General features: G+C 46.5%; 1 protein-coding gene across 1 annotated transcript in view; it reads left to right on the top strand.

Annotated features, from left to right (window-relative positions):
• Csmd1 (CUB and Sushi multiple domains 1) overlaps nucleotides 1-17,765 on the top strand; it is a 1,673,782-nt gene that overhangs the window by 822,594 nt on the left and 833,423 nt on the right. The window contains exon 4 of the mRNA XM_047550875.1: nucleotides 9,775-9,969. Within this exon, the coding sequence (XP_047406831.1) occupies nucleotides 9,775-9,969 (195 nt within the window). The remainder of the gene's footprint in view (nucleotides 1-9,774; nucleotides 9,970-17,765) is intronic.

Here is a 17,765-nt window from a genome sequence, read left to right as displayed (position 1 = left end):
GCCGTGGCCTCTGCCAGGCTCACCTTCCTTCTCTGCTGTCCCTGCTGGCATCCCTGCCCCACGCTGCTCTCCCTCCTTCACTTCACGTCTGAGGCAGCCAGCTTCCCGGGAAACTGCCCTCTGTGCCCAGCTCACGGGAAGAGAAACCGAGAGGTGGATTAAACCATGCTTGAGCGACTCAGTTGGTCAGCGAAGAGCCCAGTCAAAGGCAGTCTCCTGACCTCCCAGCTGTCCACCTCCTCCAGAGGAGATGCTGCTCAGGGGTGGACTGGTAGTTAGGTCATCTCAAGCCCCTTTTGTGGGCAAGAATTTTAGAGTTTGGAATATTAAGAAAGTAGACGAAAGTTGTCTTTAGCTTGTATGAAGAAAGTTCTCTGTAAAGAAAATGGTAAGCAAAATGGCATTTCAATTCATTTTTAAAGTCTGCATTGGTTTTCAAAAGTATTTTATCCAATTTCCCTTTCCTTTTTACATTTTTCATTCTGCGAAGGTTTGAGAAGGAGGTCAGAAGTTACATACATTCACAACAGCAGGTAAGGCACAGCATTACTGGCAGGCTCAGGTAACGGGCATGCAGAACAGGAATATAGGGGTCCCAACTACTTGGTTGCTTGGGTTTCCCCTGCTAAACTATCACCAGAGTATTTTCTCCTAATGCTGCACTTGCTTCTATAAGCTTTTCACTTTCAGTGACATCAGTACAAACACTGAGGATACACATGGTGGAAGTAGTCCAGTATCCAGAGAAGGGGCTCACCCCTGCTGTCCCACCCAGCACCTCAACCTCTCTGGCTCCACCTTTAACATGAAATTGAAAAACGATGCCTGTGGGTTAGAGAGCACAGATGTGATTGTTTGACAAAGAAACTCAGCAAGCGGTCGATGATATTATTTTTAAGATAATCAAGGCTCTAATTTGGAAAGAAACTGAAATCAAGGTGTGCAGGAACCGACAGGGTGCCTGTCATGTAGTTCAGAAATCCAAGAGGTGCTTCACAGTTCCAGCTCGGACATCCCACTGCCTCTTGGCCTTCATGGTGGCTGGCCAGCAGCACACGCTGCAGGATCCTCAGGACCCCGTGCCTGTGCTAGGGTTGCTCCTTCCAAAGCACCGAGTCTCCGAGTCTCCATGTTGTGTTGGAGCTGTTGTGCCTGAGTGGAGGTCCGGCCTCTTATCTGCCAGTGTGTTTGTGAGTGTGAGCTTTGTCCACAAGCTCTTCTTGCTGACACAGCTCCTTCTGAGGATGCCCTTGGACTCCCTGGCCTGTCAGCTGTCACCCAGACTGTGAGCCATCCTGAGAACAGCATCCGTGGCAGTCTGAGCACAGTTAAGCTATGGAATGTAAAGAGAACTTCTCAGGAGCAGGGCCACGGGAAACACTTGACATTGTTAAATAGCCTTATTGAGGAATGCCACCTGCTCCTGGCTTCATTCTTGCTTTTTTACAGTTTTTTTTTTTTTTTTTTTGCTCTGTTTTCCTACTTTTTCATGGTGGAAACAGGTAATTTGGGCCCTTTCTTTTGTAATATGAACATCTGAATCTTCAGCTAAGCGTGGCTTCTGAGGCCTCCCATAGACTTGACATCATGCCCTCTTATCATTTTCCTCTGGTTCAACTGGTTTCTAGCATCCTTGACATCTAACGTCTGTTGTGGCCATTAATTAGTCTGAAGTGGACTGAAGAGGCCACTCAGGCCTTCTGTGTGCCCACCACCTTCAGTCCACCTGTGCCGTCGGTGGCTGAGAGCAGCCTGGAGCTTGAGTCTGCCTGCTTCTCCCAGTGGCTCGGTCAGGGTTTGCTGCTTTCCAACCCCGAATGGCCGATTCACCCTTCTGTGCTTAGATCATCATCGTCCCGGGCAGCGTCTTTGCCTGGACCCTCTGTGGGACATGGACACAGCCCTGGGAGCGCTCTGTCCTTCGTGGGAGCGGGGCCCGTCTCCTCCCACTGTTCGGACCCTTATATCTGAAATGCTTTTCTTGCAGGCAGCCTAGGATTGTTCTTTATCCAATCTGATCATCTTCGCATTTAAACTTCGGTAATTATCTCATTTACACATCATGTGATTATTGATACAGTTGGATTTAATTGTATCATCAGGCTGTTTGCTTTGTGTTCTTTCTCTGTTTTCCTTTGAGTTTAGTGAGTACTTTTTTATGATTCCCTTTTGTCCTCCTTGCTAGTCGTTTCGTATATTTCTGGCTTTGTTATCTTAGTGGCACTTTAGGACTTTGGTGCACATCTTCACCTTATCACTGTCTACTCTGATACTTGGCTGCTGCTTCATTTTATTATTCTCATTTTTGATTGACTGGTTTCTCACTGTGGGTTAATTTTCTTCTTTCCGTGCTTGGTAATTATTTTTGGATGTCAGGTGTTAGAAACTCATTTGGAAGGGTGCTGAATATTTTTGTTTGCCCAAAGCTATTCCTGAGCACTTTTTAGTTTTTTTGGAAGAGTTTGATCCTTGCAGATACTGCTTATGAAGACTGGATAAGGGTGAGGCATTGGGGGTGCTGCTTCTTCCTCAGTGGTAACTTCTGATTTGCCCTCTTACTTTGGTGGCTCAGTCATTACGTCTAGAGTAAGTCCAGTAGTGTTTGGAATGGGAAAGGCCAGGTAATCCTCACTCTAGTTTGGTGAAGCTCAGTCAAGGTTTTCCTTTAACGTGAAGTTCTGAGGATCAGCTAAGTGAAGTCAAAATCTAAGACAATGCGATCCTTTCATGACTTGCGCTAGGGAATGCACTTCAGGGCTGTGCTGCTGATCTTTGCCTCACTCTAGCATAATGCCTGAGACAAGCAACTTATAAGGAAGAGAGGTCTGTCAGAGGTTGTAGTCCAGGACCACTTAACCCAACAGCTTGGAGTGTATAACAGCATAGGACTTGAAGTCATTTTTCATGGTCAAAATAACATTGCACTCTAATCTTTTTGGCATTAATAATAAATATAAATTTTGTTATATACACGCACACATTTGTACATTAGTGATGTGTACATGTATACATATGTTTCACTTGCATATATATTTAATTTACTTCATTAAATTCAATTTGGAAGATACCAAGGTATAAAATAATTAATAACAATTATATGCAATATTCAAATAAACAGTTTTCTATCCTTTTAGTAATAACACTTCAGTGACATGAAAGTTTCTATTGTATCATTTGTTGACTTTATTAAAATCTTTCTTTTGGCTTCTTTAAAAAATAAAAATAAAAAAATAACCTCGCAGGGGGTATGTCCTCGTCCCACCCAGCGCCTGTTGAAATCTGGACTTCAGACCCACTTGCCAGCTGGTCCTTCCGCCTGTGTTCCCCCTGGGCACTGTCTGTCCTGTAACAGTTTCCCTGTTACACAGGTTTGCAGGAGAACTGGAAACAAATTCACAGAAGCCACATAAGAGTTCTGACCTCATCTCTACAGGGGGAAACACCCCCATTCTCCCAAGTCTGGTATCCCTGTTTCTGTATCAAAGAAAGCTGCTTCAAAAGCTGCAGATTGAATGACTTCATTTAATTTTATTTTCTCTATTATCTCTTTTGGTGCTGCCAACAATTTCCTAAGAATGACATTTTATTACCATGCTCACAGAGACTCTGGATGCCGCTATGCGAATCCTAACACCAACAACAAGAATGGTCTGTCCCTGAAAAGTTACTCAGTCTCTGTGCTCCAGTTTTCTCAATAAAAGGGGAATTATAGTAGTATCGTGCCATATGCCACTTAGAACAGAACCTAGCACATAGTGTCTTGTATAAGTTTCATCAATTATTATAATGAAGTAGAGTTAATATGCCAAATAAAAAACTCAGTGGCCTTTCTCCATTACATCCCATGTTAATAACTATGCTACATTATTTTTTTTAAGTTGATATGGGGATTGAACCCAGGGCACTCAACCACCGAGCCACGTACCCAGCCCTTTTTTATATTTTATTTGGAGATGGGGTCTTGCTGAGTTACTTAGCACCTCTCTAAACTGCTGAGGCTGGCTTTGAACTGGACATCCTCCTGCCTCAGCCTCCCGAGCCGCTGGGATTCCAGGCGTGCTCCCCCGTGCCCGGCCTATGCTGAATTTCAAGGACCATCTGGATCCTGATGTACTTTTACTCTTTGGGACTGGGTACGAGATGAGCTTGCACGCTTTAACCTGCATTCTTCTCTCCACGTCTGCAGGTACTTTAGAATATGAAAGAACAGAGTGAGGTCGTGGAGGAGTGCACGCAGGGGTCCCGCCTCTTCCACCAGCTGTTCTCTCGCATTATCTGGTTCAATTTCACAACAAACTGAGGCCTTTTCCAGGCCTGGTACCTGAGGCTTAGGTAATTTGTCCAGTGTCACGCAGTCACCAGCCTGCCTGACCCCTCCGTGGATGCCTGCGGCTCCCTACAGCTCCTGTGCTGTGTGATTGCTAGAAACACCTGCCTCAGCCCTTTCCCCACACAAAAAGTATCTTCTTTTCTGCTGTGGCCCAAGCTGCTCTGCTCTGCCCGGCGGTGTGCGTGGTGTGGCTCACTCTTCCCCTGGTGCTCCGCCCAGCTCTTCTCACTGCTGCGGCCTCGTGGGCACGGGCACCTCTGCACTGTCCCCCTGGCTGCACAGGGGACTGGGAGGGGGAGGTGCTGAGCGGTGCCCACTGCTCCTGTCCTTGCCGCTTCTTGTTCCACTGATGGGCCATGATCCAGCGTCTGGAAGAGAACAGATCAGGTTTCAGGATTTGAAACCCTGATTTTTAAACCCTGAAAACAACAGAGCAAGATTATTCTGATCTTCCCAAAGCGGCAGGAGGGCAAGGGGTGAAGAACTTTCCCTGACCCACAGTCCACAGGCAAGCATTTCTGAGACGGCGGGTTCACCTTTGCACTGTCCTGTGCCACCTGGGGATTTGAGGTTTATCTCCTCAAGCCAAGGGAGGCTGGCAAAGGGCACAGTGTAAACAAGCCTTCCCTGCAGGGGCCCTGGGGACCGTTTTCACACGAGTGTACCTAATGAAATTTCATTGATTGTACACATGCTGCTAAAAATGCCACTGCTCCTTTGGTGAATTTCAGACTTCTTTCTGGAGCCTTCTGTCCCATTTAGTAATGAATATTAATGCTGTATTTTATTGTACTATCGTGTTTTCAATTTTCTTTTGGAAAGGGATTTAATGTGACATCCATTTAATCATTTAAACAGTTGGGTTAAAGGTTTGATGTGATAGCCCAATTAAGTCACTGAATTGTGACCATATGTACTTGCCAAATCAAAATCGCTATGGAGGGAGTTTTCGTGAGCATAATTAGGATGACAGCCATGTCTGCAGCCCTGGTGTAAACTTGGCTCAGCCAGGTCTGGTGGAAACCTGCCATGGGAGGTAGAGACTCTTTCCCAGAGCTCCTTACAAGAAAACCCTTCATGCTACCAAATGTGAGCTCAGCGCAGAATTCCCGTCACCTAAAGAAGGATTTCTTTCTTGAAGCATCCATGGGGAAGAGCTGACATTGCTCAAAGAAGGATTAGAGACAATTAAAAGTAGGTTCAAGTCAATTTGACACATTTACTAAATACTCAGGGTGTGCTCTTATGAGACACAGGGGACATGCACTGTCTTCAGGGAAACTGGTTAAAAAACAAAACAAAAACAGTTAAAATGAAATTGGCAGAAATGCAATTAGGATGAATTTCGTAGATTTCAAGTAAGTTTCTCTCATCCACTAGATTTCTATATTTTAGCAGTTTTTATGTATCTGAGCTTAAGTATTTGAATAGAATTATCACACCATTTTTTTTACAATTTCATAAATTTTTATGAAATTGATGGTCTTAGAATATGAGCATTTTTACCCTTTTTGTTGTTTGCAACTGGAAGTAAATTTTATAACTCATCTTCAGTTATACCTGATTACTTATTGATATTATTTATGCTGAAATTTAAATGAAAAAATTTTCAAGATGTAATTGTTTAAAAAAATCCTCAGTCCCTAGCCCATAAATTTTTAACTTTGTGCTACCAACCAATGACTTTAAATACTAAAAGGTAGTTTTTAATTACTCTAAGCTATTTTTTAAAATATCCTTACACCCTGCCGTCAGCAGTGGCACATACCTGTACGCACAGGGAGGCTGAGTCAGCGGGATTGGTAATTTGAAGCCAGAATGGGCAATTAGGGTGACCCTATCTCAAAATAAAAAATTAAAATTAAAAGGGCTGTGAGTGTAATTCAGTGGTAGATGGCCATTGGGTTCAATCTCTAGTACTGAAAAATAAAATTTTATGTTCTGTTTAAGGCTCTGATGTCTGTATGCATTTTTTACCAAATGTGGGGACAATGTGATTTAAAGTCATAAGTTATCAGCTGATTCTTGTTTCCAATATGATATTTTTGTCAACTGTTTTGGAAACACTTTTTCCAACTCCCATCAAGATTATGAGCTATATAATTCTTAGTTGCTGCATAGGCTATGAGAACACATGCCCTATATTTCATTAGAGATTTATTATTTAGTTGAACCAACACACATTTAGCCAACGCCTGCTGAGGGTGGACCACCATTCCTGACCCCATCAGACCAGGATGCAGAGGGAGCACCCCAGGCCGGAGCCGGGTGGGGTCGGCAGGAGGCGCTCAGCCAGGCCCAGCTCTACCTCATGAGAGGGGCAGAGAGAGCAGGTGTGCAGAGACCTTGGGGTCTCCTTGGCCTTCACGTCTTACCCTGTGACTGTGTGCTGGTTAGGAAGCGTTGTCGGTGAGCCAAAGAGCTGATGAGAACGGAGACTAGTGCCATTCTACTCTCCTGCAGCCTTGCCTTTGAGAACGGGGTCCCACCTTGCAAAGCCTGGGAGTCCGACATGTGCTGTTTGCGTCCTACTGTAGCTAAGTGTCAGGAAGGTGAGGTGAACGCACCATCTCAGGACAAGAACAAAAGTGGAAGCCACACAGCGATCTGAAACACCCTGGAAATGGTCTCCCTCGCTGCCCTCCCAAATGGCCCCCTCTTGGACGGGAAGCCTGACTATTCTGGGTTGGGTTCTCGGGGTCCAGTCAGCTACAGCCACTGGGCCATTGGAAACAGGATGTCAATTATGGAAACAGCACATGCTCCAGGTTCTCTCTACATTCAGCACTTGCACTGATTTTCCCTATTAAAATGATCTTCCCTACGTTGCTATTGAGTGGAAGAAGCTGTTTTTTCTCAGTCGTAGGGGTTTGCTCTGCTGACACGTCAGAGCCACTTCAGGAGACCCCTTTGTTCATTAATGCTTTCCCCCAGTGATGCGTTTCAGTTCGTTTCCACCCCTGGGAACACTAATGACGGTCCAGGATGGCATTCTACATCTGGCCATGCTGCTGCATAGTCACGTCCACGTGGCCACCCATGTGGCCCTTCCAGCTCCCAGGGCACTACTGTGTCTACTGCTGTGGAATCATAGAACATGGGTTTTCCTGTAAAACAGACAACTAGGGAACCCATGTCAGAGTTCATTTCAAAGCATTTTCTTGCTGTTCTCCGTGGTAAAATGGGTGAGCATGCTGTGCAGGCTGCCCTTAGTCTTTAGAATGGGTCGCTCTCACTTTCCATTTGTGAGAGCGACTGCAGTTTCGTGAGCAGGTGCGCAGCGCCTGGTAGATTCACATCCATGACTCTGGTCTTTCTGGAGGCAGTTTACCTGGACACAGCTAATGGAAACAATGGCACCTGGACAGGAGGAGGAAGCTTCTCCTAGGGGTGAGAACAGGTGGCCTTGTCTTTCTAGCCTGGCTTGATTCCTTAGCATGGGACCTTCAGTACTCGCCTGACTTCGCGGCTGAGGCTGAGGAGGGCTCCCTTCTGTCAGCAGAACAGGTGTTCCTCCCCGGCTGGTGGGCACCTTGGCTGCTGTGAGTGGCCTGCAGGTGCAGACCTCCTCCGCTCACCGCCATCTTCTGCTTTGGACATGGGCCAGCAGTGGGATGGTTGGATCCTCTGGAAGTTCAGGTTTTGGGTCTTGTGGAACTTTGTGCTGCTCTCCGTAATGGCCCTACTGGTTCACATTGCCAGCAGCCGTGTCTAAGGGCTCCCCATATTGGCAAACTCATCAGCATCCCCTTCTCTGGGGCCTGGGGCGGCATCTCCTTGTGGCTGCATGTGTGTTGCCCTGGTGATTGGTGATGTTGAGCACATTGTCATGGGTTTGTTTCCCTTTTAATGCTTTCCTTGGAGAGGTGTCTGTTCAGATCATTTGCCCATTTTTAAATTGGGTATTTGTTTGTTTGTTTGATTTTTCTTAAATAGTGAATCTTGCAGAATTAGAGGGTAGAATGAACAGTCATTGTCAGAGCCTGCACAAAGGTTCAGTTGGTTAGGAGGAATAACTTGCAATGTTCTATAGCACTGGCAGAGTCACTGTGATTGACAGCAGTGCTCATGTGCTTCAAAATGGCTAGCTGAGGGGAGGGTGGATGTGGAATTAAATATAGAATATACTTTTTTTTGGTACTGGGACTTGAACCCAGGGGTAACAAACTAGTGAGCCATATCCCTAATCCCTTTTCATTTTTTTATTTTGATACAGGGTCTTGGTAAGTTGCTTAGGGCCTTGCTAAGTTGCTGAGGTTGGCCTTGAACTTGTGACCCTCCTGCCTCAGTCTCCCAAGCTACTGGGATTAGAGGCATGCACCAATGTGCCTGGTTAGAACATACTTTTCTAAACAGACAACACAGTTGCTTGTAGCCTTTACTGAACTAATTTGGTTTTCTGAACATACTTTTGTAGACTCTTTTCAGAAATTGCTTTTGAAAAACGAGTGCTGGGCATTACTTGATTATGTAAATAGAAATCCATGATCTGTCAATAATATTTAAAAACCTACCTACTAATATTGTTCTCTAAGTTTTTCTTCATAGCTAAGTTTGGACTTAAGTCATTTTGATAAGAAATAAAAATACATAAGTTTCTTAACTCCTTTGAATACTCTATAGCATAGTTGCTAACTTACTGATGATATGCTCAATTTAAACCAGCAACATGAGACAGTCAGCAATCCTGCATGTCATTCATTCTGTCCACTGACTTGTCAATTCAGTGCAAAAGACTGAGTTTTGACCACAGAATGAGAGCTTGTAGGTCAGGTCTCCAGACAGCTGATGGGGTAGAGCCTCCAACAGATGAAAAGTAATGTTAGAAAAGAAGCGAATCCAGGCCCTGCTTTGGAGTGCAGATGAACGCAGGGCTTGTGTTGTCCATGGAGGAGTTGACGCCTCCCCCCCCCTCCCCCCGGGGGCAGAGGCTGCAGGGGTGCAGAGCCGAGGCCTGGCTTCCACGATTGACAGGTTTTCATGTGATGAACAAACCTTCAGTTTAGTCCTCGGGAGGCTTTGCATCCCTCAGACACAACAGTGTCTGGGGCGTGCATCAGGCACCGACCCGTCCTGCGGTGCTTTCCTGCCATGCTTCTTAGGCCTTTCCCCCGACCTTGGAGTCCTCCGCGTTCTCTGGCTGTTAAGTGCACGAGCACGAGACCCAGACTCTATCTGCATCGCCGAATCCAGGCACAACTGTGTTTTTGTTTTTAATGATATGGATTTATTTATATATTAAAAAATGGTTACGAAAATACTGTCACGCAGATAATCTAAAACCTGACAACATTTTCTATTTAGATTTTAGGCACAATTCAAAAATGTTTTCCGTGCTAAAGTTTTGATCATTTGAATAGTTCAAAAGTGGGGCTTATGCTGTGATTGGAAGGGATCTCGATAGAAGAATTATTTTTCACTTGTTTCTTTTCTCCTTCCACTAGTTTTACCTAGCCACACCTGTGGACATCCTGGGGAAATACTGAAAGGCGTTCTCCACGGCACAAGGTTCAACATAGGAGATAAGATCCGATACAGCTGCCTCTCCGGCTACATCCTGGAAGGTCACGCGGTCCTGACCTGCATTGTCAGCCCGGGGAACGGCGCCTCCTGGGACTTCCCGGCTCCTTTCTGCAGAGGTAATGTCCAAGCACGTGTCTGTGAAGGGGAGTGGGCGGAGAGAACCTGAGCGCAATAAGTTCCCACCCAGGGGGCGGGGCCTGAAGAGGCCAGCCTGGCTTTTCCACAAGCCACAGGATGTTCCATGTAGGAATCCGCGGCTAGGACCCGATGAACCACCAGCAAGCACGTGCCACGTTATTATGTCCCAAGTTCCAAAGTTTCCTTCCTTCCATTTCCCAGACTTTCTGCTCTTCTTCCTGTGGCTCCCTTTGGTGTTTTATTATTTTATGCATGTTTATGTCCTTCTTGATCTGATGATTCTGTTTATCTTTTTCTCATAAAAAATGGAAAACACCCCTTGATAATTAAACTTTATCTTTCCAGGACTCTTTCGGCTCTCTTCAGCTTTGAAATAAGGTGATCATAAATGAATGCACTATTTCAAATGTCCATTGCTCTCCTAGGTTATAAAGTTAGTGACTTTCCTGAATCTCTGAAATTCTTACCTTTCTGATGAAATCATTTAATTTTTCCAATCTTTATAAGAGCATCTTCAAGCTCTTGCATTTTGACTTTCTTAAGAAAACCCATCTCATGAGTCAAAACTAAAATATAGCTCACATTTGTTGAGAATTTTTTCTTTTTCTTTTCCTTTTTCTATTGCCCAGGGACTGAACCCTGGGGTGTTAGGCCATGGACCCACATCCCTAACTCTTTTCATTTTTTTTCTATCTTGAGACAGGGTCTCACTAAGTTTCTTAGGGCCTCGCTAACTTGCTGAGGCTGGCCTTGAACTTACAATCCTCCTGCCTCAGCCTCCCAAGTTGTTGGGACTACGGGTGTGTATCACCATGCCTGGCTATTGAGGTTTTAATAAAATGCCCAAAAGTGTCTTGAGTGCTTGTCTGGATCATGTCACTTAGTTCTCACGACTACCCACTGACACTGACTTAGCAGGTAAAGCAGCAGAAGCCTGATTTTTGGAAGGTACCAGGGACAGTGTGTGTTGAGGTGGGACTCCCAAGTCTGGCTTTTAATTCATGCCTGTGACTTTACCAACTCATGGCCCCAGGTGTGTGTCATTGTGTGACATTATATTACTCTCATGAGCGTGCTTTTGTTTTGTCCTGTGCTAGGTAATGAACATTTGCTTTTTCATTTTTTCCCTGTTAAATGTGACAGTTTCAAGAGCTCTCTGTGGTGCTGAAAAATTTTTTCCTGGCTTGTTACAATGGACACCGACTAGTCTGTGCTGGTCACTGGTTATGGGTCAGGCATTATCTTGTCATGCTTACGGTTCCCCAGTAAGGGTGCTATTGAGGATTCATTTGGTAGGTGGAGAATTGGAGAGGAAGATGAGAAAGGTGGCTGGCCACGGCTCCCTGGAAGGCCTCAGCCTTGGGATCAGGCATGTTGGGAGCATCCCTTTCTCCAGAAACCCTTGAGGATGGGCACTGACTCCCCAAGGCCCTTATCCCTCCTGAAGTGTCCTTTCCTCTGCATGCTCCTAAACTCCTTCCCACCCCTCCTGATTTTCATTATTTTCTCTTTCCATCGTCAACACAGTGGTATCCTCACAACCTGGACCTGTTCCCATGCTTCTCCATGGACTCATCTCCAGGGATCCCTCCCGTTGGAGGACCCTGCCAGCTGAGTGCCCCGAACCCACCCCTCCTCTCCTTGCTTCTTTCCATGGCTGCCTCCAGCAGGTCCCCTTCATCTGGAGACGGTGCTGCTTTGGCACTGAGGCCTACGTGCTCGGGTGCCATGTTGAGCTGCCCCTGGTCTTCCGTCTCTTTGCTGTATCTCGCTTCCCGCTCTTGCCCGGCTGTTGCAGTTAGTTCTCTTCTCACTGGCCCTGCTCGGAATTGAACGAGCTGCACGTCTAGACTCTCGATCCCACATCCTGCTCTGCTTCAGATCGGTCTCCCCAGCAGACGGCTTCACATCCTTTCTCTCTCAACCAGTCCCCCTCAGCGACTCGACAAGGAGAAGCTGCAGACCTTTCAACCTGGCTGGCAGGGTGCTCCGTGACCTGGTCTCAGCTGAAGACCGCAGCCTCGTCTGTGGGTTACCACGAGGCTCCCCTGCTCCCCTGCACGCTCCGTGTGGGGCCTCTGCAGGCTCCTGAGAACCTGGCTCCTGCCCCCTGCCCTCAGCCTGGTACCTGTCTTTGTGGGAATGTGGCCGGAGGAGCCCATGAGATCCACACAGTAGCTTTCCCCCGAGGCTGTGGCACCCCCACATCGCTCGCTCCTGGCTCGGGTTTGGCACTCCTGGTCCCCACTTCATCCTTCCATCTCAACAGCCGTGCATCCCATGAATCCGTTGAATCTAAACTTAAGTCCAATTTGTTATGTATTTCCACTGTCATTCCTTTAATTGCTTAAAGAAAAAAAAAAGCATTTTATTGTCTCTGGCATTTCTTTTGTCATGAGGTTATATTTTAATGTCTTAATGATGTTTGGTCAACTAGTTTGTAAGCACCCCAGATATCGGATGGCACCATTAAAACTGTACCTTTGGTTTCTTTTGAATGAAGACTCATCCTCAGCCACAGGTGTTGACCAGGTTGTGTATGTAACACCTTCTTTTCCCTCACATTTCCTCAGTAGTCCTTTTTTTTTTTCTCCTTTACTGAAGGGTCTTTATTAATTCCACAATTACATACCTTATAAAGTCAAAGTTGAATTAGTCTGCCAATCATCTTTCCTACTCTTTCATCAGTTTTATTAAATCCCAACTGCATCAAGATTCTTTGGTCATACATATTTACTTCTGTGTTACAGATAAATACATTTATACTAAAATACTAAAGTTTTGTCTTTTCTAATGCTTGGCCTAGTAAGGATACCAAGGGAGTTAAATAAAATAATGTGAAACACAGCAGTATCTTATTGATTTGGATAACTAGATCACAAAAATACCAATGATCTAATTCTTGTAAATGTGTAGACGTGGCATTATCTGGGAAAGACGTGAATGGATTTCAGCAGTGTGGGGTGAGATGATTCTAAAAATGAAACCACCCTCCTTTCTGCTTCCCAAAGTTATTTGGTTCCAGGAATTGCTAGAGGGTTGCCCTTGACAGTGTTACTGACAGAGACTCCAGTGTGTCCACTCAGTGACTTTTGTCCAGTGTTCATTCACTTTTCTTTCCAGTGGGTGTTGTTTAACCTGAACAGCGTCACCTGAGTGCTTGCACCACCTATAGAATCACATAAAGCTCTCCAGAGAGAAGTGACATGACCGTCTATTTAATATGGGTAGTATCTAATGAAGCGTGAGGTCAACCAGCCGACCCTGAAACTGTCCCCAGAACAGGAAACCAGCATGGCCCCCGCGCCTGGCTGAGCGAGATCAGGGATGTCCTCTCTGGAGGAGCCGTCCTGCCACCATCCCGGGGGTCCTGGTCCTCACCTGAGGTTTCCGTCTCCCACTTCACTGTGCCCCATCATTCCCACAGTCCTTCAGAGGGTCCTTCACCTCGTGTAGGTGAAGTCCCCATGCAAGGTCTCATGGGCAGGGACTCCACACCATTGGTGGAGGCTGCCTGCGGGTGGTGGGTCGGCAGTGGTGCCAGCCCCCAGCACTCTGATGACTTTTGACCTCACAGTCAGGGGGACACAAGGCGCACTCAGAGGTCTGAAGTCAGGATCGTGTTTCCATGTCCTGGTGGGCCCTTTCTCTTGGGAAGTGCCCGTTCAGATGCCCTGTCCATTCCCACGGCTGCCTCCTCATCACTGTCATCTGCCATGAGTCCTTCAGGCTCCTTGTATGTCATGGATGTCAGTCTTTGTAACAGGCAGGGTCTGCAAGTCTTTTCCCCGTCTGCGGTCCTTCTCTCCACTTTGTGGATGTCTGTTCTACCCTGCAGACACTTCTGGGTTTGAGGTAGCCCCAGCGCCTACTTTTGTTCCCATCAGCTATGGTTTTGTGGTCTTTTCTGGATCTTGGTCTACACCAGTGTCTTGAGGTGTTTCTCCTGGTTCCTCAGAAACCTGGTGGTTCCACAGCTTCAGGTCACACCTTTCAGCCTTCCGTCCATCCCACTAGAGTCTTTAAGACATCCCTTCATCTTTGAAGTGTGCTCTTGGCTGCTGCTGGTTTGGGTGTTGTGTCGGCTTCCTGGCCTGGAGTCTTGTCACTCAGCTGTGCGCCTTGCCCAGGAGTCAAACCACAGACATGAGCAGGTGAAAGGCAGGGGGACGCAAACCAGACTGGTGACTCCCTATCCAGGGACAGGCTGTGCAGTATGTGTTTAGCATGTGTATCCATCAACTGTCCCACGTGTGTGTGAACATGCAGCTCCAAAGAAGCACGCAGACAGTGGAGTTGCTAGCATTGGTCTCCACCAGGGGACCTGCCTGCAAGTGCCAGGCAGTGCTGTGACGTGCTGCTTTGCGGGGCTGTGATGGCTGTCAACCGCGTTGAAGAGCGGGGATCAAGAGTTACCTGCTTCACCTGTCCACCAGGCAGCCGGGTTGCTCTTCGCACTTAGAGTTTGCGGGGATGAGTATCTGCCGCTCTGGGGGGTGAGGCACGTGGCTGGGGTGGGAAATGTGCGGGGGCGAAGCTGGCTCTGACCTCTTGCTCTCACTGCCGGCTCCCTGGTGGGAAGGAGGATGCTTTCTTGCTGCTGTTTGTTCTGTTTGGAAGCATGATCTATAGACCACAGAATAAGGAAAGCCTAAGGATTATTATTGGAAACCAAGACTGCTCTCACAATAAAGTCCTGCCCTGGGTTCTGCTGTCTAAACACATACACGTAAGATGCATATTCACCTCAATGTGTCAAAACACAGTCACCATTTTGTCACAGTTTTAGGGAATACAGGGTGTGGCAGCTGTTCTGAGTTTTGTAGAGTTGACTAATTTTATCCATCTCAGGACAGTTGTGTTTTCTTGGAGGAGTGAAGAGTAATCAGCAGGCCAACTGCTGCTAAGTGAAGAGCCAGCAGCAGTATCAGGGATGCCTTTAATAAAACCTGCTAAATAATGCATGCCCAGGCTTCATTTAGAGCCATCAAAGCTGTGAATCCCTTTAATTGATAAACCTCACATAATGTGATTGCAGATGACAATGTCACTTGCTAGCGTTTTAGGAAATGTCAGTCAAAGTTTTCAAATTGCAGATGTTCTGCTGCCGGTGATGAAGGGGTGGGAGGACTAGGGCGACAGAGCCTGAGCGGGGGAATACTTTTGCCTTTATGGGGGCCTATAAATCCTATGATACTTGAAGTACAGCTGTGTTCTACCATCTACGTTGCAGAAGTCACCGTGTAAGATGGATCTTCAGTGATCTGTCAGGCTGGGGCCAAGCAACAGGAAGGATGAGTCCTTTAGTCAGCTCTTCATACTGCAAAGACCTGAGGAGGACTCTCAGTGGAGGAAAGGTTTGGGGCTCACGTTTCAGAGTTCTCAGTCTGTAGGAGCCTCCTGCATTCCTCAGGGCCTGAGGTGAGGCAGAACATTATGGCAAAAGCCTGTGGTGGAGGACAGTGACGGGGGACATGGCAGAGAGGCAGAGAGAGAGCTCTGCACCACAAGGACAAAATATAGACCCCAAAAGCACACTCACAAGAACCCTCCTCTTCCGGCCACACCCCACCTGTCTACAGGTGCCACCCAGTTAATCCCTGTCCGTAGATTAATGTGCTGATTAGATTGCAGCTCTCGGAACCCAGTCATCTCACCTCTGAGCTCTCCTGTGTTGTTTCACACGTGAGCTTCGCAGGGACACCTCACATCTCCACCATAGCATTCCATTCTGGCTGGGACCAAGCAATGCAAAGGATCAGCAAATGGGGCCGTGCTCTTGTAGGAAACCTGGCTTTAAAGGAAGTCTGAGTGGTTTCAGACTAATTATAAACAGGTTTCTTTCATACTGTGCAAAACCTCCTATGTAAATCTTGCCAAAACAGAAAAAAAAAAAATAAATAAATAACAATGGGAAATGTGCCCGCACTAGGTAGCAGTCAGCCTGGTCTCAGGTTCCACATCTTCTCTAGGCTACGGCTTTCTGCTGAGTACCATGTCTATATGACCTGTTTAAACACAATCGTGTGTCAACTTTAGAAATTACTCATCAGTGCCTCTGCAGGTATTTTGATTTTGTGGGTTACTTCATAGTACTTTTCCATTACTTTTTCAGCCACATTAGGCTGAAAGCTTTGAGGAGGAGTGTTTGCATGCCAAGGTAACTGCAGGCATGGTGACAGGCAGAGACCGATGTCCAGCAGTGGACACTGCCTCTCCAGTTCAGCTTCACCACATGCTAACTGGCAAGGCATGGGCAAGCTCTTGCTTGCAAAGCCTCAGGTTCCACAGCCCTTAAATTGAACTGATACTACTTTCTGCCTCAGAACTGGTCAAGATGAAAGGACTCCCAAGTGCTCAGTTGGTGGCTCTTGGTGTTCTAGTACCACCATTCTGGAGCTGGAGTGGAGAGTGGACCGCACAGGATGACTCCAATCACATAGCATATTCTGCTCACGTCCTCCTCCATGAGATTAGAGTTACATCACAAACGTTCCAATTTCAATTGGCAAAATTTTATTCTCAGTCTTACTGCTAATTATTAGTTATCTCTCCCATAATTAAACATAATGAGTGCTTCCAATGTTTACTTCTACACGTAATGCTATCAGTGTCTCTGTACAGATAGTGTTGCTTTGTTTCTTCTGTTTAATTATTTCCTAAGGATAGAATTCTAGGGATGTTATTTATGTTTTGCAAATTTACAAAGCAAATTTCAAATTCTATAATAATTTTCATGATAATTATTCTAAGTTTTGATATTAGCATTTCTTTTTAATTTGCTCAGAGTTTGTTGACACTAAAATTATACCAAAAGTTTAATTGATTTTTAATTTCTACTATGGCTGTAAAAATGGCCCCAGTGAAGACGGTGAGGTCAGATTGCCCAAGGAAATTGAAGTAGCATCTCTAGGCATCATTAAGGGTCGATACAGGATTACGACCATGGATTAGAGTTTGATCCATCAGTGTGTTTTCTCCCATGTTTACTGCATGGGAGAAAGAGGGGTCCTGGCTCAGAGTTGGATCTGAGGCATCTTCCTGTGTTCTCCTGATCAGAGTCAGGTGATGCTGAAGGCAGGAGATAAGTAAATGATGACATGAAGCTCAGGATGGCAAGCGAGAAAGGAGAACCCTGAATCCATGCTCTGGAAGTGCACCAGTGGGGGTCTGAGGCGGGACCTGCTGATTGTGGCTGTGGGGAATTATCATGCACCAGCCGAAGGACATCCGGGTGATGCTGGTGATGGGTAGGCGAGTTGGGCTGTTGGGAGAGTGGACAAGTGAGCTGAGAGGCCCACTCTTCAAAGGATCACCTGCGTTGACTTTGAAATCAGCCAGAGTTAAGATAAAGTTTTGGGAGAAAAACATTGGAAAATATGGCAGCGAGCCAGATGCTCCAATGCTCCAGGGGCTTCCTGTAGAAATTTACAGCAAGGACGAGAGAGTCAGGGTTTGCTTCAGGCCTGGGTACTTCAGGGAGGAAAGAAACAGTCAAGTGGAAGTGGCCATTTCAGGCATGGTGGTGGGCACGGGGCCTGCCTGTGGACCTGCTGTGGGTGGGCTGTGGTGTAAGCCCCTCGCCCTCCAGAGGACCTGGAAGACTTGGCTTCCTCACCTAGGTGGCCTGGTTGTTGCTAGAGGAAGGAGAGCTGTCTGGCAAGTCAGTGAGTGGGGACCCTTAGAACTTGTGTGGAGTTCCAGAGGACTGAGTGGAGGGTTCAAGAGCTTGGGAGGGGTGGCATTAGGAGGTTAAGAAAACGTAACGCACAGG

The sequence above is a fragment of the Sciurus carolinensis genome, chromosome 4 (genome assembly GCF_902686445.1).
Source record: "Sciurus carolinensis chromosome 4, mSciCar1.2, whole genome shotgun sequence".
In the NCBI taxonomy this organism is placed as follows: Eukaryota; Metazoa; Chordata; class Mammalia; order Rodentia; family Sciuridae; genus Sciurus; species Sciurus carolinensis.
Note: the sequence above shows the minus strand (reverse complement) of the source record. Positions and strands in the feature narration are given on the sequence as shown.